Here is a 23,466-nt window from a genome sequence, read left to right on the forward strand (position 1 = left end):
ATAGGCAAGTAACTAACTTAAACTATTGGTGATGAATAAAAAATTGAATTCAACAACTGTCAACTGATAATTTGATTCTGATAACCTTAATTTATTGGAATATCAGTAATTAAAATATAGAAAGTTTAACAAAATAAGATATTTAAAAATGAAAAAAATGAAAAAAACTACAAAAAAAACTAGTAAAAAACTACTTATTATTCTTAACGCGTTAGATTAGATTATTTTACACATTAAATTCAACTAGTTAAGTTACAAAGTTAATATTAATTAAAAATAACTAGCTAAGTTGGAAAGTTACTTTCTAACTTCACTAACATTCTAACTAGTTAGTGCCCAGCTTTGTAATTATACGTATTAAATATTAATATATATTATATTATTGTGTAAAGCTGTAATGACGGTTTTTTTAATACAGAACATTAGGTAATGCATATAGGTCCCCATAAATGTATAATTTCGATAACCTTTTCTTCGATTTCTTCTGCAGTTCAATTCGTCTGAGACGATGATATTATGATCGGGAGAAAAAATAATACACTTTTTGCGTGTACGACCGCAACTACTCAGTTATATTATATCGCATTACTTAACCTATAAGTGCACGTAACACAATATGCTCTGCAGTGGATCACGTATAGTATAACAATATAATTGCAAAAGGTAAGTACCTCCTAATATAGGTAATAAATAATTATAATATTATATATATAAGCAAAACCAACGTTCGGAAGTTTACGCTTAAATAATATTTAATTTAATTTAATTCTAATTTTTTGAAAGGTTGAAGAGTACTCAAAGTGATAAATACCACTTTTTTAAATAGGTAGTTACTCACATTTTTTTCACGTTATTTAAAATGATGTAGACTATATACGGCTCTTTGTGAGTTTTGGGCTTTTTATCATGCAAATAAAAAAATTTTTTAAATCGAAATTCGAACAAGTCATTTCTCGGTTTTTCTCCTGTATGTACTGAGAATAATAATTATATATAGTAGTCTATATTAAACATTTTAATATAACATTATTGTGAATACCTATTACCTATATCATTTTTTCGGTATTCTGCAGCTATTTAGAGAGAATTCGTCCCGAATTACAAATTTGGTGAAGTGCTTGTACATAAATCTGTTTCGAATACTTTGTATAAATAGTAAGTATACCTACCTGTGGCTTCTTAATAATATAATATTATAATCGACAACCGTAGTCTTACAAGTAGATACTATTATTTTCTATACAGGTACATTATATAGGTATACCGGACTACAGTGAAATGGAGTGCTCACGACTACGATTACTGTCGTCCTCGGTGGGGTTGGCTGTGGTCGCGATGACGGCACTACTCCCTTACGATACCACAGCCGCGTTGATAGACCTGTGTCACGGTTACCGGTATGGTGTGACAACATGCTGGGACCCGACACAACGATTCGACATTTTCGACGTGCACACGGGATCGGGACCGAACGGAGTGTACACCACGGAGAGCTTCTCGACGCCCGAACACTGCGGCACTCATCTGGACTCGCCATTTCACTTTAATCCAGTCGGATGGAAACTGGAAGACATCCCGCTGGACCGAATGGTGGTCGAAGGTAACTGCGGTTACCGTGCTAGCTGGGGACGGTGGCAGAAATTATGATCTACTTAAATGGTTTGACACACCATATATTTAGATATATAGATCCGGTATCGGGGAAATTAATATGAAACAATCAAATATTGATAATGGATGATAAACTATTAATACGCAACTACAAAACTTTCTTTTGGCATGTAAAAATTAGAGTAAAAAAAAAATGAAGATTATAATTTATAAGTTAACACAGACAATTTTTACTTGCCAAAAGAAAGTCAATTCAGCACCTTTTTTTTTACTAATTTAATTGTTACTAATTTAGGTTTACATCAGTGGCGTAGACAAGGGGTGGGGCGTGGTGGTTAGATCCCCCCCCCATTGGCTTTTTTTTACCTTAGTAAAAAGTTTTGAGAAGGTGGGGGATTTTCCAATTGTTCCCCTCCCATTAGCTATGGGGGGTTTTTTTTTTATCTTCCTTTCAGAAATTATGTCTATGCCACTGGTTTACATTACGATAAATTGGGTGTTCAAATTGTTTTTTTTACATATATAGGTATAAACGTTTAACATTACCCTGCAGCCGACTAGGCGACGATAATATTATTGATTCTCATTTTATTAAAAATACTCTCCGAAAACCTGTAAGATTCTTTCATTGATATTTATTATAATCTATGAAAATTTTCAGTGAGAGATCTGTCTGTAGTCGGTGAACAATCTTAATGCTTTGTGTATTAACAATGCATTTTAATTTATTATATAAACTGCTTAACTATACTTAATAACCTTACACGTATATAAATATAGGCGTACACGTGAACGTAAGTAGCGAAGTCAACGGAAACGGCGACTTTTTACTGACCGTCGGTCATTTGAAAGCTTGGGAACAGGCCCACGGCCCGCTGCCCAATCGATCCGTGATATTGGTGAACTTCGGTTGGGCTCACAAGTTCGGTAATCGCCAGTCGTACTTCAACGGACTACGCGAACCATATAGGTATAATATACATCATCATTATTCATTACATTTATATTGACTGGAGTTTCGAGGGAAAAACACGTTTTTAAATTTGAATGCTGAAAGTGTATATAGGTTCCTACCCATAATACAAAATGCCAATGTCAAGCGCAACTAAAATATTACATTTTTTAGAGAATAGGTAGTGGGTGCCCACGTCCTTTTGGAAAATGTATAACCAGCCATATAAATACCCGCGCATATGATTTCATAAATCTCATATAAATATCGCTGCAGCCCTTATTTTTTTTCACCCTACACGTCCAACACTCGTCGGCGAAACCTACGCGCTATGATATAGTTATACATACAAGGTATAATATCGCAACTACCCGTATATACAATGTACCTCTATATATATGTCATGTTATATGTAACCCTAATAAAATATATTTTGAAACGCCGTCCGATATTTGTAAACATTATTGGCATCTATTGACATTATTTTCTACCCGATAAAATTGATCGTCGTAATATAATAAACAGTGTTTAATCCGGAAAAAACAATATGTACTTGACCTATAACCTACCTGTATAACAACGAGTCGATCTCCGCTGCAGGTTTCCCGGACTGTCCAGAGACGCGGCCCAGTGGATCGTCGATTCCGGCAAGGTGTACGGCGTCGGGGTGGATGGTCCGAGCGTGGACCCTGGACGGTCGACGACGTACGGCGTGCACGGGGTGCTATCCAAAGCCAATCTGTACAACCTAGAAAATGTGGCATTGAACGGCACGACGCTGCCGCCGAGAGGGTTCAAGCTGGTCGTCCAACCGGTCAAGATCGTCGGCGGCACCGGTGGCCCGGTCAGGATATTGGCTTTCACGAACGACCCGTTCAAATTATTATGATCGCGACCAGCAACGGCGCCGATTTTTGATTTTTTTTTTTCCCCCTCACCGTTCCGTCCGCGACAACTGCACTGCACGACTATGATATAATATGGAGGCGGACTTGGCCGACGGGATACCCGGTGGCGCCCGCTCCTCGAAAATATATCTTGTTACACTACTAAATACACACCTAAATATAATGAAAAATAAGAATAAATGTAAATTATAAATATTTTGCATTTTTGTATCAAAACGCGCGAGATGTGGAAAATTGTCGCTTATATTAGGTGATTGAAATTTTAGATTTTGGTTCGGTTCATTATCGTCCACATCGATTGGATTCAAATACGAATTGAAATTTTTACTGAATTTTCTTAAACATTAATTTCCAACCAAAAAATTATTTTCATACGTCAATGAATTGAAAATAGAAAATTTTTATTTAGCGTTTATTTAAAACTTTTTTGACTTTTAGAGCATTTTTTTTTAGCGTTTTTAGGACATTTTTATGGTTTGAAGGCAGTTGAACAGCAGTTTAAAGATCGACCTATGTTTTTCATCCATTGTGACTCAGTTATAGACTATAGAGTATATACTCTATTACAATAGGAAATAAGTAATACGTTGTACTCTGTACTTAAGATAAATTGCTAAGCACAGTGAATCTGAAGTTGTTTCCTGGAAAAATTCTGAGATGAGTATAGGACGTGACCTTCATTTATTAAAACTTTGTGTACATATATATTTAAGTTTTTACGTTTTGCGATGATGATGATGAAATGACAAAGGCCGGTCGAAATATAGACTCCCCGAACCGAATAGTTATCCCAGTCCGCCCCTAATGCACGTCATGCATAGAAGACATAGGGACTCTATAAATAAAATATAATCATGTTCGTACATACTACAGTCATACCTATATAGATGTTTTAATTTTGTGACGACGCTATTTAGAATCCCGAGAAAAAGATCCCCAGGAAAAATTACAATATTACTCACAACCACGTCATGCAAATGGTTGAACATTTATTTTTTAAGCGTTAATAATTAGTATCTATAATTACCATTCATCGCATTATTGATATTTAATTACAAATACGTAAATTTTATTATATTATACTATATTATAATATCATATCATTCAAAAAAATTATATATAGTAATAATAGAATATTATAGCTGGTGAGTATATGTTAACGTATATAAGGCAAAATTAAAACATTCTTGTTGACCAATTAAGTAAGTCGATCACTCGAAATATTTGTATATGCAATATTTGTGATGGTGAGACATGAGTGGGTACGTTATCCATTCATTATAATTTCAACTTTAAACTACAATATTATAATTTGCAAATGTTTGTAGTTAAGTTGAATTACACATAATTTATCATCGTAATTTAAAACAAAATATTATTTATATTATCATTAATATTCTATTATTATTTATTACTATATATAATTTTTTTGAATGATATAATATAGTATAATATGATATAGGTAATATACGTATTTGTAATTAATAATGTGGTAATTATAGATACTAATTAACGTTTAAAAAATATTTGTTCAACCATTTGCATGTGGTTGCGAGTAATATTGTAGTCTGGGGTTTTTTTTCCAATTACCCACTATTTAATATTTTTTCACAGAGTTGTTCCAAATACTTTCCTGAGTGTCACCACGCGTGACCCGATTTTTAATTTTCTTATATCAGTGAGGAGGGAGAAGGGGGATTGGATTTTCATAATGTATAAATAATGTATATATTATATAAAATCCAAATACCACTGGCTCACTGATTTGGAATAGTGGTTCCTCTAAAACTTTCACCGTGCAATAAGAAAGGATTTACTGAAATTCGCAATTTAAAGAGGTGCTCCAACGGGAACACTGAGGTTCACAATGGAAATTGGAAATTTTATTTTTATTTATTAATAGTCGCCATTGGTTATTACAGTATACAGTAGACATTAGTATTTATTTATTACTATAGCTGACCTCGCGCATTTCGTTGCCCGTCAAAAATGACAAATCTTAAAAAAATTGTGATTGTTCAACTCCTTTTGGATGTAACTTGTTGCAGTAAGTGCAATTCAGCCACCCTGGCAGGCAATTCATCTGCCCGCCCTGCGGTGGATTGCGGAAACCACCGATGAGCGACTATAAGTACAACTCAGCCTACTTTCAAATACTAATTTCTACTAATAATTATTTCTCCCATGACCAATAGCAACCATTTTAAACCAATGGAAACTAATAATTATTATTATAATAGCTATAAAACCCATGGCAACCATATATAAAAATTTCCATCGGAAATCTCAAAATCCCTGTTTGAGCACCTCCCAGGGATGATCCTCTCTCTTTTTAAATTAGCCTATCTTCTGCCCCTGAGGTCTAATCTATCTCTGTACCGAATTTCATCAACATATTGGTCAAGCCGTTTAGGAATGCATAAAAGACACACAGACAAACATTCATATTTTATATATAATATATAGTTTGGTCATTCGGGCAGATCAGGTACAAGCTTACATCAAATCAAATTATTAAACATTGCCTACCAAGGTGAAAGAGTTGCCCTTTGTCCGAAATCCGACATAGTCGGATTGCCTATCAGGATGGCTGAGTTGCACTTACTGCTGCAAGTTCCACTCAAAAGGAGTTGAACAATCATAATTTATTTAAGAGTTGCGATTTTTTACGGACATCGAAGTTCGCGGGTTCAGCTATAGTATCGTAAAATATTATATAACCTGACCTGATGAGATCTTCATATTACAGTCAGAATGCAGATATTAGATCATATTCAAAATAATATGCATAAAACAATAACGGAAAGAAAAATTTAAAATTAAATTGAATAGTTCCATTGCATTCATTAGGTATATTTCCGTGAGAAATTATGTTTTGCGCGGGAAAGAACCGAGAAGGCTAGTAATAACTAAGAAACGAAATTTTCACCACATAAAAAGGATAACTTTGACTGCTATATCTTTTTTTTTTCGTTATCGTAACTTACATACATTTTTAGTCTTACATTGAATTATTCAAAATATTTTTAAGCAATAGCTTGACAAGCTAAGACTGACACGTCTTCTATCTACGTCATCAAAACAAAGTAAGACATATTATTTATGTTGCATAGGCGTCTGCATAAATTAATTTTTTTTCTGCAACGATTTAACATAACTAATGGGATTCTTAACATAGATCAGCTCTGATGAGTGATGATGTAAAAGATAAACCTTTGCCGTGGCATAATAACCCATTATATATGTTCTTTAATGCCTAGATTGTTTTAGACCATTGAAAAAAAATGATAAACAGTCTGATTACAAAAATATAAAATAACAAGTGTGTAATTAATTTTTAATAAATTAGTTATGTATATTTTTATACAATTACAGTAGAAAAAAATAAATAACAAGCTGAAACTAGACTTTCAAGTGTTTTAAAATGTACTTACAGACTAGGGAAATTCTTTGAACTTTGTACAATAAAAACTTGACGTACCCGTTCCTTTAACATTTTTTTGAATTGTAATGTTTAAATATTGATCTCAACAATCAACAGAAAGAAAAAATAATAATAAAATAAATACAAATTGTTGTGAAAAATAAAAAAATAAAAATAATGCGTAGCATACACAACTAAAAAAAAAATACTGTTTGTGAACTAACATAACTTAAAGATAAGAATCGACCCGTTGAAAATGCACTTTTCTTATGGTATAAAATGAAATTTTGTGTTGTAGTTTTCATCTTAATATAACAAACTGGTAACATTTTTTTCTTCTTCCTTTTCGTATTTTTATATAAAAGTATATTATGTTAATTATGGTGAATAACAGACTTTTAATCATAATTAATATAAAAAAAAAGTTAATAATAAAAATAATAATATAACAAGAGATTATCTATGCATGGACCCGTTTAGAGGTTGTAAATACGAGCCGTTGTATGCCGAAGTGGGGTATACACTATTCTGATGGTGTGGATCTTGTGTATGCGTCGTGTACTGTAGTTGTCCAGGTGTCTGGTTCATATAACTCGCAGCAGATGGCGGTGGAGTGGATTGCGACGCTACCCTGTAACCGTTAAAAGGAGGTGGCGCACCATACTGCATTGTCATAAGACCAACGTTTGGTGTCGCCGAAGAAGCACGTGTTTGATGTCCATACTGCCGTGACTGATTGGTCTGACCCGCCTGTTGGTACAATTTATGATAAGCAACCGCAGACTGTTGGAGCAAGTGTGCGGCGGCTGCAGATGCAGCAGGAGGTGGTGGAGTCATATTGGCAGGGGAAGAGGCTGGTGATGATGCAGGTGAAGATATATGCCTGCGGTGGTGATCCAATCCATTTGTCATTTGTTGAAGTTTGGACAGGTTGCACGATGCCATCTGTGCAGCTGCAGCAACTGCGTGTTGGTTAGAATGTGACAAGTAAAAATCAGCAGACGAACATGAGCCTGCTTGTTGACCCATTCGGTGCTGGATCACGGAATGATGATAGGGACTAGAGGGTGATGGCTGTGGCATCATGTATGTAGCTGTTTGATGGTGATGGTGATATGATTGTGTGTGGCTAGGTATTGGTGATGGGGTGGGTTGTTGAGTAGACGGTGCAACAGGCGTCTGGTTCTGTTGAGCCAATCTCCTTTGTTCGCTTTTTTTATTCCGAGATTTAGTCTGATGAACCGGAGGCGGTACCTGAGCAGGTACAGGTGGAGTGTGATGATACTGAGATGAATGAGCCAAATGATGATGGAGCGATAAGTGCATCATAGATTGGTCTGTGTAAGGTGATTGTTGCATAACAGATGAATACAAAAGACTGTTGTCCATAGTCTTGGGCAAGTTCATTACTTCTTTGTCTTTGGGTAAGTTCATGTTAACAGCATCAGTTTTTTTGTCTGCGTACATGTCCTTTGTTTTAGAAATATCTGGATGGCCCATAGCTATAGAATTATTAATCTTTTGATAGTTGAGAAACCCCATTGTAGGCAAGTATTCATGTAATCGTGATTTATCTACTTGTGGCACTTCAGTGGGCAAACGATATGGCACAGTTTTTGGCGAAGGTGTAGTTCTTTTAGACTGCTTCTCATGTTTGACATTGTCGTATTTAGGCACAACTATTGTGTGGTCAGCAACAATTGAAGAATAATTTTTTTCAGAAACTTTAGGTTTTGATTGCTCAACGACCTTAAACACGTCTTGTGAACTATTAATGGGTGTTGGGATAACTTGCAAGTTTTTTATATACTCAACAGAATCTTCTTTATTGTACATTTGCTTGTTTATATCTGACTGATGCATGTCCAATTTTCCATATTCATTTAATAAAGCCTCGCCATATTGTTTTGGATTTGGAAGTACTACTGTGCCTGATTTAATGTATTCATTTGGCAAAGGTTCACCACCATACTGTTTAACATTTGACATCAATGATGAATCTGACAATGGTTTACAATAATCATTTGTAACCATCGAACAACCACTGTACTGTTTATCAGTGATAGAAGACATTGGAGGCTGTACAGTAATATCTATTTTGGGAAAATTATTGCATGCTGCTGGATTATTAAACATTCTTATATCAGTCTCCACAGAATCAGATTTAAATTTACTAGATAAAACAACTTGGTCATTGTATTGCTTTGTTTCAGTTTGAAGAAGATTTGTCTTGTCATAATTATTTGGCACATTTTCATTTTGCCTTATATCCAGAGGCAAAATATTATTAGAAGGTTGTACTTTAGGGTTTTCTAATATTACATTATCCACAATAGATTTTTGAGACTTCTCTAAGTTGCATGTAAATTCTACAGCATTGTTAGAAGTTTCTTTCTCAGATTCTGATAGTTTTCTTTTAGGAACATCATTACATATATCGACTACATTATAAGACTCTCTGTCATTAGGACGTTTTAGAATGTCATTGTTAGTTAATACTTCGACGGCATTAACTTTACTATCTAATTTATTTTGGTGTTGTTCGAGTTCTTCCTCCTGGGAATTTGCAATATTATCACCATTAGTCTTAGAACAAATTATATTTTCAACAGTTATCTCATCAGCCTTGAAATCTGTGTTCTTTTTTGAACATTCAGCTATGACATTTTTTGATTTTTCAACCAATACATCAGTATCTATTTGTTCTATATTATCATCTATTGGAGTTTCTTCTTCAAACTTTGTATATTTATCTTCTTTTTCTTCAATTAGGTTTTCTGGACTCTGATCGTTGATTTTGAGTAAATTTTCTTTTTCTCCTTCGTCATATTTTTCAGATATTTCTTTGTTTTCCTGTTTTTCCTCTACATTTTTACTGTTAAGATCATCTACATTGTCCAGTTCACCACCTTTGTCAGGTTCATCACCATTGTCCAGCTCATCGCCATTGTCCAGTTCATCAGTGTTCTCATTCTTCACCTGATAATAAAAATAATAAACCGTTAAATTTAAATACATTTATATAACATGAATATACACATAAAAAAATACTAAAGCACTACAATGTACTTACAGGCTGTAGTTCTATATTTTCATCAATAGATTCAATTTCAAGTGACTCTGGTTCAATCTTTCGAACTTTCTTGGCTTTAGGTTCGGTGTTGTCATTCTGGTTTTTGGATCTTTGTCTTTTACGTGATCTACCTCGAGGCAACTTTCTTTTCTTCTTTTGAGGAATAACAGTAACTTTTGTATCTGGATTTACACGCTTAAGGAAATTTGTGATTGAACTGAAACAAATTATTCATTATTATAAATAATAATACACATCAAAAAGCATTAATACATAAAAGAACATATATACAATTACAATTTTTTATACCTTTGTTTGGTTTTGGCTGAAGATTTAGTATTTGATATTTCTACTTTGACATCTTCAATGCACTCTTCCTTAGATTTTTCTATCATTTTATCTTTTTTAGTAGATTTGTCAGCATATTTACATTTTGACTCAGACTTTTCATCAGTTGAATGGTCGATTGTTTCTTCTATTTTTATGTTGATTATTCGTCCGTTTTTATGTTTTTTCACAGTTGGCTCTTCTTCAACTAGGCTTATTGTGGTTTCAATAGATTGAATAGAATTAGGTTTCTTTTCTGCACCATATAAACACCTACGCTTATTCTTATCCATTTTCCTACGTCTCTTTATCATTGGCATTCTTCTTGTAATGCGCTTCTTTTTAATTGGACTTTTGATTATTTCAATTTTTATTGGAAGAGGTTCTTCAAAATCTTGGTTATCCTAAGAAAAAAAATATTATAATAATTAAAAATCAGAATCTTTTAAATAAATGTTAGTTATTTTTTCTTTGTCAAGAAAAACTAACTTTGTCATCTGGCGAAACTAATAAATTGGATGCTGGCATTAGAGGAGTCCATCTTAAACATTCTGGTTCAATAGGAATTTGTTTAGATGAATTTTTCCTGTTTAAATGAGTATCTACGATGTTCCAGTCGATACAAATAGTCAATTTTTCACAAATTTCAACGACCATGTTGAGAGATTGTAAAGTATATGTAATATCATGTCTCATTAAACCTGAAATAAAGTTGTAATTATTTTTAAATTATCTCGTAAAATTCAGATTTAAGTTTTAAATTATTATTTTTCTAATTACCAGTTTTACTGCTAATATCATTAATACAAATAGAGTTACTGTCTCTGTGTTTGTCTAAATATTCTAATATAACAGCTTTCCAATATGCATGATATGATACTTGACCCAAGTCGGAAAGAGGTTTCTCTGGTGTTCCTGGTTGCCCTTCAATTTTTGATAGAAGATAACCTGAAAATATGAATTTTACATGATGTGGTAAAACAACTAGGTGCATATAGTATTAACTTACTGAATTCAATAAGGAATCGTCCAAACCCTTGTCTTTGATACTGAGGCATAGTTAAGATACAAGATACATTATATTTTTGTTGACAATGTTTTTCTTTTGAAAAGTAACCAACCAAATGACAGCCCTTAACATTTTAAATAAAACAAAAATAGTAGACAACTAAAGAAATACAATATAAAATGTAATTAAACAGGAACACTTACAAAACCGTCATTTTTTGTCAGAACATAAAATAAGAAAGGCTCAACATCATAGTACAAAGTTTTATGATCCAAAAATAATTTTGCTAATAGACATAATGTTTGGCAATAAATTTTATTGGCGTTTCCATCAACCTGGGTGAAATAATAAAAATTATTGTATAGTTTACCTCTTATGAATCAATAAATAAAATTAATTTACTTCAAAAACACTCAGATTTCCACGTCGATATATTTCAGTAGCTGGCGGGTGTCTCCAGTTACAGTTGTGCATATGTCTTTCCAAAACCGATTTACTCTTAGTGTATTTCAAACAAAACTCACAAAGGAACAATTTCGGAAGTCTAGCATACTCTTGTGGAAAAGGAGATGAAAACCATGTCTCCACTTCATATTTACCAAATTGAATTGCAGCAGGACATCTTACGGGATGATTAGACGTAATGAACTCGGGAGCTTGAATTGTACTCTAAAAGGCAAATTATCAATTAAAAAAATAAAACACATTAAAATAAGTTATTAAAATTTTACATTCATTGCTCGTGTTCTTGTCTCCTTATAGATTTCGACATCCTCATGTAAAACGCCAGATGGTAAGTCTGATGCAACAAGGCGGCTCATATTTTCTAATACTGAAAATTGTATTTAATATTTATTATTAAGACTGGTTAGTGAGCCAAAAAAGTTAACTGCAGCATTACACTAATAAAAATTGTTAAAGAGCATAGCAGAACACACATCAACTGTTTAAAAATACAGTGTAACCTGTTAATTTTGCATAATGTTTATTTTCCAGTTCTCTGATGAAGAATTTCCAGCATAATAAATTTTTTTACCGGTCCCATGGAGATTGTCTTCAATGAGTTTTACTGTATTAAGTAATAAAATAGAATGAAAACATTATAACTTATATAATAGTTAATTAAAATGATTATCAGAATTGTTTATAATATTAAATTGAGCATAGTCTTTATATATGTAAACCATTGTATTAATTACTGCGTAAATTAAAATTAAAATTAAATTAATTCACATAGTTAATTTATTTAAGGCTGTCTGATATGCTCTTAACAAATAAATGCAATATTGTGGTATAATATATTACTTGGTATCTACATACTACGCTCGCTTGATTGACTCAAAAGAACAGAAATAAAAACCTACAGCATGCAATGGATTAAAATTTATATAAGCCCTTATGAAATATGGTAGTATTTTATGCAGCTGGCGAATACTAGCAGGATTTTGTAAGGAACTTGCTTACCGGAACGGGTGACTGGACGTATCGTCGGCACGGACAGATGGTCACGGAAGGCGGAAGGAGAAATGTCTAAGGATTTATCATTATTAAGCATTTTATCACCCTCTATTCCTGCTACTTCTCTAGTTTCCATCAGTTTAGATGATACAGCTGACTTAACCAAAAAACTAGGAGATTGATGTTTGTCTGGTATTTTAAGCTTTTTATCAGCAGAGGTGACTTTTGGGTCAGATTTACTGGATAATTTTGGATCTTTATCATTTCGAGGTCGAGTACGAGATTGTAATGGTGTTGAATAGAAATGACTTAACCCATCAAATAAACCTTTCAGTTGAATAAACCCAGCAATAGGTTTATCTTTTTTACTATTACAGACTTCGGGTTTTATAGGTTCAATGGGAGCTTTGGCAGCCAAAGCCGCAAACCCCCATGGTTTATCTGAATTCTCTATCAATAATTGTTTGAACAGAGAAATAGGTGAATCTGAACTATCTGATTTGGAATGTGAAAGTGGAAAAATTTTAGGCTGTGAACAATTCACTTTAGCAATTAGTTTTGGTGCTCTTAATAATACTTTAGGGGTTACTTTAGATTGATTATCATTTATTTTATCAATTTTTTTTATGCCACTAGGATCATTCAACTTGTCACTTATTTTTAAATGATGTTCATTCTTTTTAGAGGATTGAGCAGACTCAGATGTTGAATTACAACTTTTAGAGGACACATTTGAAGGACTTTTGTTAAAATCGGCATTCCTTGCGGCGAGACATTTTGGGAGAGGAAATATGGGCCGGCTTGGACGCACAGAAAGAGAACAAGCATGCGCACTGCTGCTACTACTGCTGCTAGAGCTGTTACTACTATCACTAGAGCTACTGGTTGTGCTACTTGAACTGCTGCTGCGACTCCGGCTGCTCGAGCTTGAACTCGAGCTGCTAGAGCTGTCACTGCTGCTAGAACTAAGGCGCTTGTTTAAGGGGGCATTGACTTTCGGCACACCAGATCCTCTCCCGTTCACACCTCGCGCATTAAACGCAGCACTTTGCCTAAAGAATTTTGCTTTCTCCTTGGAGATAGCAGTGTCCCGCCGCACACTGCCACTAATCGGAACGGGAGAGGGGGGAGCCGAGGAGTCAGGAGAGGAGACATTACCGTCTTCCGTGACATCACGTTGATTCATTGAACTTGAAGTGGATGGTGTTCCTAGCTTGAGATCTTGCATCTTTAAGTGTTGACTTCGACCACGACTAGACCTAAAAGTTGAACAACAATTTTAAAAGAGGAAAACCATAAGATTTTATAAAATAAAATCATTAGTTTCAAGTTTGATATTATTTTTGATTTAAATGTTTTCATAAAATTATTTGCAAATTTTTACAATTTTAAAAACTGAATTAATATCATATTATAATAATAATATTTAACTATTTTAGATTCTGAGTGAAGAATATATTGGCTGAAAGACACTTTTTATAGTTAAACAAATGCCCTAATCTTTAACATTGCAGGAAGTTTCTGGCAGCAAATTTCATCTAGTATGTACTTTGTATTAATTATAAAAAAAACAGGAATATTTACCCAAAACTACTAATTTAAAAAACCGTAGCAACTTTTTTTCTAAATATTAATATTGGCATTTTCTAAATACAATTATATTTTCAAAAATATTCAGCTATTAGTAGAAATTTGAAATTTTCAACCAGTCAATTTTATTTTTAATAAGCATTTTAAAATTGTATAGAAATTCATCAAAATTTCAAAAGAAGGTTTATTGTTTTTCATTATATACAGTGACTTATTAATGAATTCAAATTGTATCCACCCATTGCAGTGACCTACTCTGTGTCAAGGGGAACACTACATCTACTACAATACAGCAAAGCAATGTCCTCTTTTTTTAAAAACAATTGAAATAATTGATAAAATTACTTTGGGTTGAACTGGATATTAGAATGATTCATAAGTAAAACATTCAATATACAAATATATTTTTTATATAATAGATGTGTAGATCATCTGTTTTCTTATATAAAATTGCACAAATTTAATTGTATAAAAAATAATACATACACCAAGTTTAATATGAGGTGTAATCATTTTAAGAAAAAACCGCACAACAATTAATACTATTTAATAATTATGTATTTGTCTCAAAAACAATCAAATCTGAAGTACCCAACTAACTTGTAACTAACAGTATATTTCATTAACGTACCTTTGGTTTTTAAGACTTGACTTTTTTCTACCCCTACGCTCTTCAAATGGTTCTACCTCCATAGAAATGGTGGTGTCGTGATGATCTAAGCAAAATGAACATCGCCATGCCGATTTTGGTTTATCCACAACCGGAGGTTGTAGACATTGCATATGATAACCTCGATCGCATGTATCACAGTTTAATAAAAACATCTATGTATAAAACAAAATTAATACCTACAATTTTTATTTTTTATTTAAATTGTACTTACATGTTCAGTCACTGAACACGATGGTATTGCTGAGCATGTTCTACAGTCCTGACAAAACCACCGAGAACCACGAGCTAACAGAGTAGTCAAAGGACCACTACATTTAATAGCTAAACAGGATGGATGCAATGAAACACCACAACCACCTCTGCATTGTTTTAACGATTCCGCTTCACCGCAGTGGTTTCTTGCCGATGTACCTAAACAATCAGCACAGATATTCCTGGAAGCCTGTCAAAATTACGATATATTAATAAATACTGAAAGAAATAATATTTGACCTTTATTACTTTATTTAACTCTTTGTCACTAGCTTCATTATCAGTCAGTGAACTAGTATCACAAACTGATATCTTTTTTCTTTTTCTTCCCGCTCTACGGGGGGTAGTTTCAATTTCATTTGAATCTACTTTAAGCAATCGTGCTTTTCTTCCAGAACTATATTTTAAGACTGGTGTACCAATCAATGATGTTGTGGAATCTGGACTAACAGGTAACCTATATAATTTTCCATCCAACACCAATAAACCCTTATCAACTGCTTTGGTCAATGTTGACTTAAGTAATGAAGTCAAGTCACATGCTTCATTTTTGAGTTCTATAGAATAGGCATGTTGAATGTAACGATCAATGTTTTTATAAGATGAACCCTCTTCATCTAATTGGCCAACTACTTTCACCACAATCTTAGTTAAATCAGTATCTGCATTAATAACCAGTTTACGATTTGCAGTGCCACCAGGGTTCATATAAGTATTTTGGCCTTTGTTGAACACTTTCAACACAGCACCACTTTCCACACATCGTTCAACTTGTGTTTCAATGTCTCCTATGGGGTAACGGTGATGCTGACGTATTGCATTTACAATACGTTCTAAGGATGGTCGCTGCTTTTGGCCACGAATTTTATTTACTGCTTCCAAAACCCATGTCTGCCATTGGGAGAAACTTACACTGGTGTTCTCTTTTTCCTTCATTTTTCCTAAAAAATTGAAGAAACTAATTATGATATTGAACAAGAAGCTTCAAAAGCAAATCAATAACCAATAATTTATTACTAAGGTAAATATTGGCTATTAAAACATAATTGTGGTGTCAATCAGGTTAACAAATAAAAAACAATTTCTTATATAATAATAAAATTAAGTCAATTATCTAATAATTTTAGTAAAAATTACTTGTAAAGTTTAATACTTAAATGAAAAAAAATGGAGTACTTAATAATAAAAAAATATGATATTTTTAATTTAATTGATAAATCTAATTTTTTCAAGGAACATTTTATTAATTATAAATAAAAAAAAGTATATTTGTCTTCAATCTTTTGAGGTTATGTATAGGTATAACCTTTGAGGTTAATAAGTGTTAGATCATAGGCTTCATTTGAAAGTAAATTGAAGTACATATTACAATTATTATGAATTTTGATGGATAGGTACTTACTCATAAAATACTATACCAATCGGAAAACAAAAAGAAATCCCGGGTCGGTCATTAATATTATGTGACAAGGGCCTTGTGTAATAATTTATTAAATTGTGTCATTAGGAATTGAAACGAGTGTCACCATTAAGGATTAAAAAAAGATTGTTCAAGACAACAGTAGAATGGTTGGGACGCTTACCGACAAAATAATGAACATTACATTACGTTGGAAAAAATAATAACAATTGAAAATGGATTGAAATAATATTAATATCTACCATTTACGTATCGTTGTGATATGGTAAGTGAGAAAGTTTATCGATGCCTGATAATAACTATAGGTACGGATGTATGCGTCAACAACCAAATCCTATGTAAATTTTCTGGGACTACACCTACCTATAACAGTTAAACGACGGTTACGGCTTTAGTACGAGGGAAACGTAGAAAATAAAAAATACAACTCACAAGCTTAACGTTTCGGCGACGGGCAAATGTCCATTACGAAAGCGTCTGACGAAACGATCTAAAATTAATCGGAAAAGTTACGTATAATAATAGGTACATTTTTATATAATATCGTGTATTTGTCGTGTGTACAGTTGTGTACGAGACGAAAAGAGAGCGATGCAGAGAGAGACCGACACCACGACGGCGTATCACAAAGAAATCGTATTATTATTATTATTAAAATATGTAGTCGTACAGGCTGCTATCACGGTCGCGAAATGATAATCGCATTTGTTTTGAATGGAAGGAGGGTGGTGGTGGTGGTGGAGGTGGAGAACCGGGGGATATCGACGCGGGAGAATAAAATATCATAGGTGAATCAAAATATTATATTATATCTCTGGTCGTCGATCGCACAGAGATAATTTAAAAACCAAGATAACGATAATGTCCTATTTATCGCCGTACACCGTAGAGACCGAAACGGAACCGAAAAACCAACGCGACGAATTATGACGACAATGACGGTCGAGTGACGCGAGGTGGCAGTCCGTCAAGTCGGGGGGACACGGCTGCGGCCATTTTGGCGACTATCACGGGTGTGGAGGGGGAGGGAGGGAACAAAACAAAACACCCTTTCCCTCCCGCCGCGACGACCCAGACGAGGACCGCTCCCTCCAAATATTTGACCCACATAGTGCACACTGTACACGAGTATTATTATTATTAATAAATTCGCGAATACGCGCGCACACGGTCAACGGTCATAGCAGGCTGTCCGAAGGTAAGCTACTGAGTTAGTGAGTTAGTGAGTACGACGTTACGCGGCGGGGGAGCGGAGTTTCGTGGAAAAAACTCCGACGAAGACGAAAAATTAAATACGAACGACGACCACAGCACAACACTGAACACTCACCTCCTTGTTATTCGACGACCGGCACCGCAACTGCGCAATAACGATAATCGGTCTGGTCCGCAACAACACCGCCGACCGTCCGCGTAGTTGTAGTTGCAGCGGCTTTATTGCACATAATATTAAATGATATTACTATTATTATTATTGTCGCTCGCTCGCACGCACGCGCCGACACTCGTTGGTCGTTCGAAACACACACGCTCGGCGGCGGCGACGAACCGGAAGGTCCGTTCACAATCGTCGTCGTCGTCGGCGTCCACCGCGTACAAACGGCGACGGCGGCGGCGTACGACACACTATCAACCGACTGAAAAAGACGCAAAGGTCGAATACTTATCAAAGCGAGCGCCCTAAAGCCGTTACGCGATGCAGCCCCAACGATTTTTCGCGCGCGATCGACAAAGGACGACGGAGTATCGAAACGAAGTCTTATTGTAGGTTTAGCTGCGTTTTCGTATTTACCGCACGTCGTAGTTTGTAAAATAATTATAATATCATTTCATAGTTAGCAGTGCTTCGAGTTTCCCGACCGTAATACTCGTTTGTTGTTTGTAGGACATCTGGACGCGCGCGAGAGGACATGCGCACGCTCGCTCGCTGTTACTGACGCGGCGGCTCAACGGGGTACGCGCAGTACGGCCGTACGGGGTCTCTCGCCGTTTCTGTTCGTACGCTGGCGGCGGCGGCGGCGGATACGGTGTAGTGTATGACGCTATATAGTGGCGCGCAGCCGCGTTTCGCCGAAGATGGCCGTTGTGGTCGTCGACTATTCCGGATACGGTTATAGTGGTTACGCGTCAGGTTGACCAACGTTATCGCGACCGGCCGGCCCTAGCGTCGTCGCGTTATAATACTATATTGTTTTACTCTATTGTTCTATGATATAATACGAACTACAAAGTGCCGAACAGCTTACTTATGTTCAAAATAAATTATTATGACGTTAATATTTCAAACGTTTAACATACACTATATAATTTTATTATTTTGTAATAAGTGGTCGAATTTATTTGCCGCGTGAAGCCAAACAAAATATGACATTTTATCAAGTTCTTTGTTTAACATGTGATAACGTTGCACACTGCAGCTGTTCCCGCGTAAAATATTATATCGTTTAGAATGCCGCGATCGTGTACAACTAGGGTTAAACAAATACTGAAGTACACCTCGAACAGTTATAACTTGTAACCACGAATTACAATATACTAATATTTTAATTCGTGCTTGGAACTTATAAGTCTGTTGTTGTTACATATTATAATATAGACAATAAATAATAATCTATGTATGTCTGTGGTTGTTGTTATTGTTGTTGCAATATTATTGTCAGCTGTTATCAACTATCCTCCCCACTATTTGTAGCGCGTTTGTGGTTTGTATAATAACGACATGTCGTACGCATGGACCCTATCATGGTCGTATGGAGGAAGCAGACGATCAGCAAAACACAATAACCCCGTCACCCCGCGATTCCCGGCATAACACAAAACCTGGCTTTGACGGCTATTTTCATTTTTCTTATTGCTGGGATCTAGGAGAGAAATGAGAATGAGTAATTTATCGGGCATTTGGGAAACGAATAAAATTCCTTATTTTCATATTGTAAATAATAAATATAAAATATTATATATTATCGTCGCCTAAGACGTAATACCTCGTAAGTAAAAAAAAAAAGTATTTTGAGATATTATATACATCAAAATATACAGAAAAAATAAACACATAAAATAGTGAAAATATCACGTATATCCCAAAAAAACCCAAGAGGAATTTAAATGTTGAACAATATTGTCGCGCGTATCTAATCTTATTGATCCCCGTATCAGTTTTATGGGTTTCTTGAAAATAAAACCACTTTTTGAAGATACGAGGAATTGCGTCTTAGCCGACGTTATGTTTTTGAACATCTAATATCTATTAAGATTAATATTGTTGCATTAATATAGGACAGGGATGGACAACTGGCGGCCCAAACCTAACCTAACCAATTTTAACTGGCTCGTGCTACATTTCAATTTAGTTAATAAAAATATAAAATGTAAAGATTTTTCTGTATTTTATTTTATTTTATTCATAAAATTATAAAAATCGATATAATGTTTATCGTAAAACGTAGATATAAATTCGTATCTAGTACCTATTGAACTATTAAATGTAAATAATATTATATTATTTATAGGAGTATAGTTATTCCTTAGCATTCGGTTTTTTCAATTTTATACAAATTTTAAAATTCAAAATTGGCCATCTAGTAGCATTGAGTTGGCCGCCCTTGATATAGGCAGGCGTGCCCAACCTTTTTCAACTTGCGGGCCACATTCAAAATTTATATTTATACTGCGGGCCGTATATTATGCTTCACGGGTTTTTTTTTGTTCATTTCGATAAAATATAGACTAGTCATAGGTATATCTATTGTACATTTTATCGGATATAATATTATCTTTCTTCACTTATCAAATTTATAACTCAAATCGTATGTGTTTAAAGTTCTCAATATTTCCACGCTATAGTTGTTACTTTGATTTCGTCATTAGAAATTGTATAGTTTCACATTAAGATGTCTCAAAATAAAAAGCGCAAAATTGATACCGAATGCCGTGTTTTTAATTATAATTGGAGTTTAAGTTATTTTTTTTATCAAGTATCGAAATAAAGCTATGTGTTTAATATGCTACGAAACTGTGGCGGTCTTTAAAGATTTTAATATTAATAAAATGGTCACGGGCCGGTTGGAACACCTTCGCGGGTTGGGCACGCCTGATATAGGGCATAGGCCATAGGGATTATTATTTTATATAACTTATATAAAAATGAATTTTTCTTTCTGTGTTCGCCATACAGAGTACAGACTAGACCATCTGGACCGATTTACACGCAGTTTTTTGTAGAAAGGTCCACATCTGTAACTGCAACTGTAACTTTGTTTTGGTCTGTGTCCTGTAACACTTTGCAAGTTTTGTGTTTTGTAATTTGCAGTGGCGTAGCCAGTGGGCTAAGGGGGCTATAGCCACCCCCCCCCCCCCCACCACACTGACTGTGTTGTCCTTAAATTGTTATCAAGATTAATAAAAAAATAAAAAAACTAAATAAAAGACATATTGTATTTGTATACTTAGCCCCCCCCCCCCATACAAAATTCTTGGCTACGCCACTGGTAATTTGTATATAGTGTTGGTTAGTTACAAAAATACAAATAATTACTGTGACGAAATTATTTTTAAATGTAAATTCTATGGAATTACGAATACGTGCTATTTTATTAAATTATGATCTTATGAATGTAGAATGCATGAGTATGACAAACCCTATATTATAGGGGCTAGTCAAGTTAATTTATTTTCTATTTCGTAGTAATATTAACAATATTATTAAAGATCTCAAGAATTTATGTTATAATCAGAACATAAAAAGAGCTCAGATACAAAAATAAAATATTATTAAAATGAATTATGGCATAATAATATGAGTAAACTTTAAAATATTAAAATAATAATATTAATATTGTTAGTTATATTATTTTATAACTTTTATACCTACGAGTCCAGGGCTTAGCACCCGAAACATTTATTCGGGTTTTGGGTGCTGGATGTATTCGGGTGTTCAAACACCAGAATAAAAAGTTTAAACGAACATTCGGGTTTTCAAAACCGCTATTATTCGGGTTAATATTGGTTATTTGGTTAATACGGGTGTTGAGTAGTTTTGAAAAAACATAGCTTTTGATGAACCCTCTCCCCCCCTATATAATAATAACAGCAACAAAAATGCGTGAGAGTAGTGTGGTGCGTCGTAGTGTGAAAGTGTGATTCAAATTACAAACATAAAATTTACTACTTGCGAAGTTGACGGATATAATAAAATGTTAAATATAGATAGGCCATAGGACGTTGAGCCGTAGAGAAATTAAATAAAATATAAATTATGATATCACGATTTCAGGAAAACTAGTAAATATAGCCACGATTTACAATATTCGTTACTAATTTAGGTATAATCACAGATTATTATTATTTAATCTGTGGTATAATAATACCGCTTGGGAAGTTTGTAGCAAATAATACTATATATAGGTATTATTAGTTATTACTTATTAGTATTTGGTATTTTGGCCACGACTGCCAATACGTTATTTAGTTTTGTCTAGACCATGTCTATATTTTATATTGCTATTGCCTATATTTGGATTATATTCAAATAATTTATATTATATTATACCTATTAGTTATTACTGCCAATTAGGTATAATAAGATTTTTATTAGATTTTATTTTCAAGAAAATAATTATTGAATTTACCTGTGATTGATTGTAAGATTGTTCCTGTTAATTTATTATTATTATTAAGCAACTACAGAATCGAACTCACTACAAGAAATACGTACAAAATTATATATCACTTGTCTTATTCACACGAAGAGTTTGTAAAAAACAAAATTATTCGGGTTAACCCGAATGATTTATTCGGGTTTTGGTTGATACGGGTGTTTCGAAAACTGAATCATTTGGGTTATATGGGTTTCGGGTGTTTGATTTTTTAAGAATGTTTAGGGATGTTAGGGGTTTGGGTTAGGTTAGGTTAATATTTTGTTATCGTGGTTAGTGGTTGGTTTTTATTTTACGAATAATTAATTATCTTGTAATATTTTATTCTATCTACATATTATTATTATTAATATTGTCATTTGTCACTATGCCTGACGAATAAAATTAATGAATAAGATTTTGAATAATGCAATTTGTCAACTACTCACAGGAAAAAGAAAAAGACAGTGTCGCCTTACTTTTGTATAATAAGTTTGAAAAAGTTGTAATATTTTTAAATATATTTAATTTTGTTTCTAGTTTTTAACATATTTTATTTTTACAGTATAGATAAATTAATTCAATAGGCGGGGTCATGGGGGGGATCCAGGCGGTGTGCTCCAATTTTTTGCAATGTCTCTCCGGCCTAAAGACTCCCGCCTCGCCAAGTATACGTATTACGTATATATACACAAAATAAAATATTAGATTTCCGTTTGCCGAAACAAAATGCCTGCGTGATATGGCTTATGTACATGTGTATGGTGACGCTAAATGTGAATGTTTTTGAAATAGCCATGTTTTTGAAATTTAATTTAAATTTGTATAATAATCGTAAGTTCCTGGTTCTTAGTTTCCTATACGGCTATACCTTAAGTCTTTAACTCTATGCAATTATAGAAATACAATAAACATACCTAATACGTCATATTACATATTGTATTATGTATGATTAATAATATTCTACGTTTTAAGTATACCTGCAGAATCTCAAAAATAAAATACCGTTGTTTGTATTTTTATTTAATTTTTCAATCATTTTTTTTTGTTTTTGTTTTTGTAGTTTCTCTATTGAGCCCGTCTTGTTCATGAAGACTAGAACTTCTAGAATTCTTGAGTGATCAGTGATCTTATAA

The 23,466-nt window shown here is 33.8% G+C and overlaps 2 protein-coding genes across 7 annotated transcripts; one reads left to right on the forward strand and one right to left on the reverse strand.

Annotated features, from left to right (window-relative positions):
- Positions 1-506: 506 nt before the first annotated feature.
- LOC132949583 (isatin hydrolase-like) lies at positions 507-3,666 on the forward strand. Of its 3 annotated transcripts, none has more exons than XM_061020553.1 (5): positions 507-663; positions 1,074-1,155; positions 1,246-1,600; positions 2,392-2,581; positions 3,164-3,666. In XM_061020553.1, the coding sequence occupies exons 3-5, from the start codon at positions 1,279-1,281 to the stop codon at positions 3,450-3,452; spliced, it is 801 nt and encodes a 266-aa protein (XP_060876536.1). In that variant the 5' UTR covers positions 507-663; positions 1,074-1,155; positions 1,246-1,278; the 3' UTR covers positions 3,453-3,666. The 3 variants fall into 3 exon arrangements, with proteins under 3 accessions (XP_060876536.1, XP_060876535.1, XP_060876537.1); XM_061020552.1 differs by having other exon boundaries at positions 1,259-1,600; XM_061020554.1 differs by lacking the exon at positions 1,074-1,155 and having other exon boundaries at positions 544-663; positions 1,259-1,600.
- Positions 3,667-6,801: 3,135 nt separating this feature from the next.
- Positions 6,802-18,750, reverse strand: LOC132949762 (histone acetyltransferase KAT6B-like). 4 transcript variants are annotated; one of them, XM_061020825.1, is made up of 15 exons: positions 18,028-18,750; positions 17,130-17,187; positions 15,527-16,218; positions 15,237-15,467; positions 14,984-15,177; positions 12,769-14,021; positions 12,036-12,136; positions 11,707-11,973; positions 11,508-11,639; positions 11,305-11,428; positions 11,076-11,243; positions 10,785-10,996; positions 10,278-10,699; positions 9,969-10,185; positions 6,802-9,874 (listed from the first exon to the last, which is right to left on the reverse strand). In XM_061020825.1, the coding sequence occupies exons 3-15, from the start codon at positions 16,211-16,213 to the stop codon at positions 7,352-7,354; spliced, it is 6,531 nt and encodes a 2,176-aa protein (XP_060876808.1). In that variant the 5' UTR covers positions 16,214-16,218; positions 17,130-17,187; positions 18,028-18,750; the 3' UTR covers positions 6,802-7,351. The 4 variants fall into 4 exon arrangements, with proteins under 4 accessions (XP_060876808.1, XP_060876807.1, XP_060876806.1 ...); XM_061020824.1 differs by lacking the exon at positions 17,130-17,187 and having other exon boundaries at positions 18,028-18,748; XM_061020823.1 differs by lacking the exons at positions 17,130-17,187; positions 18,028-18,750 and adding an exon at positions 16,680-16,986.
- Positions 18,751-23,466: the final 4,716 nt, after the last annotated feature.

This window comes from Metopolophium dirhodum, chromosome 7, assembly GCF_019925205.1.
Source record: "Metopolophium dirhodum isolate CAU chromosome 7, ASM1992520v1, whole genome shotgun sequence".
NCBI classification, from domain to species: domain Eukaryota; kingdom Metazoa; phylum Arthropoda; class Insecta; order Hemiptera; family Aphididae; genus Metopolophium; species Metopolophium dirhodum.

Coding starts and splice junctions, on each gene's coding strand:
- LOC132949583 (XM_061020553.1), top strand. CDS start 1,279: ATGGAGTGCTCACGACTACGATTACTGTCGTCCTCGGTGGGGTTGGCT. Junction 1,601..2,391: donor GGACCGAATGGTGGTCGAAG/GTAACTGCGGTT, acceptor ATATAAATATAG/GCGTACACGTGAACGTAAGT. Junction 2,582..3,163: donor GGACTACGCGAACCATATAG/GTATAATATACA, acceptor TCTCCGCTGCAG/GTTTCCCGGACTGTCCAGAG.
- LOC132949762 (XM_061020823.1), bottom strand. Junction 11,974..12,035: donor CAAGAACACGAGCAATGAAT/GTAAAATTTTAA, acceptor TTTGCCTTTTAG/AGTACAATTCAAGCTCCCGA. Junction 10,186..10,277: donor TCAGCCAAAACCAAACAAAG/GTATAAAAAATT, acceptor AATTTGTTTCAG/TTCAATCACAAATTTCCTTA.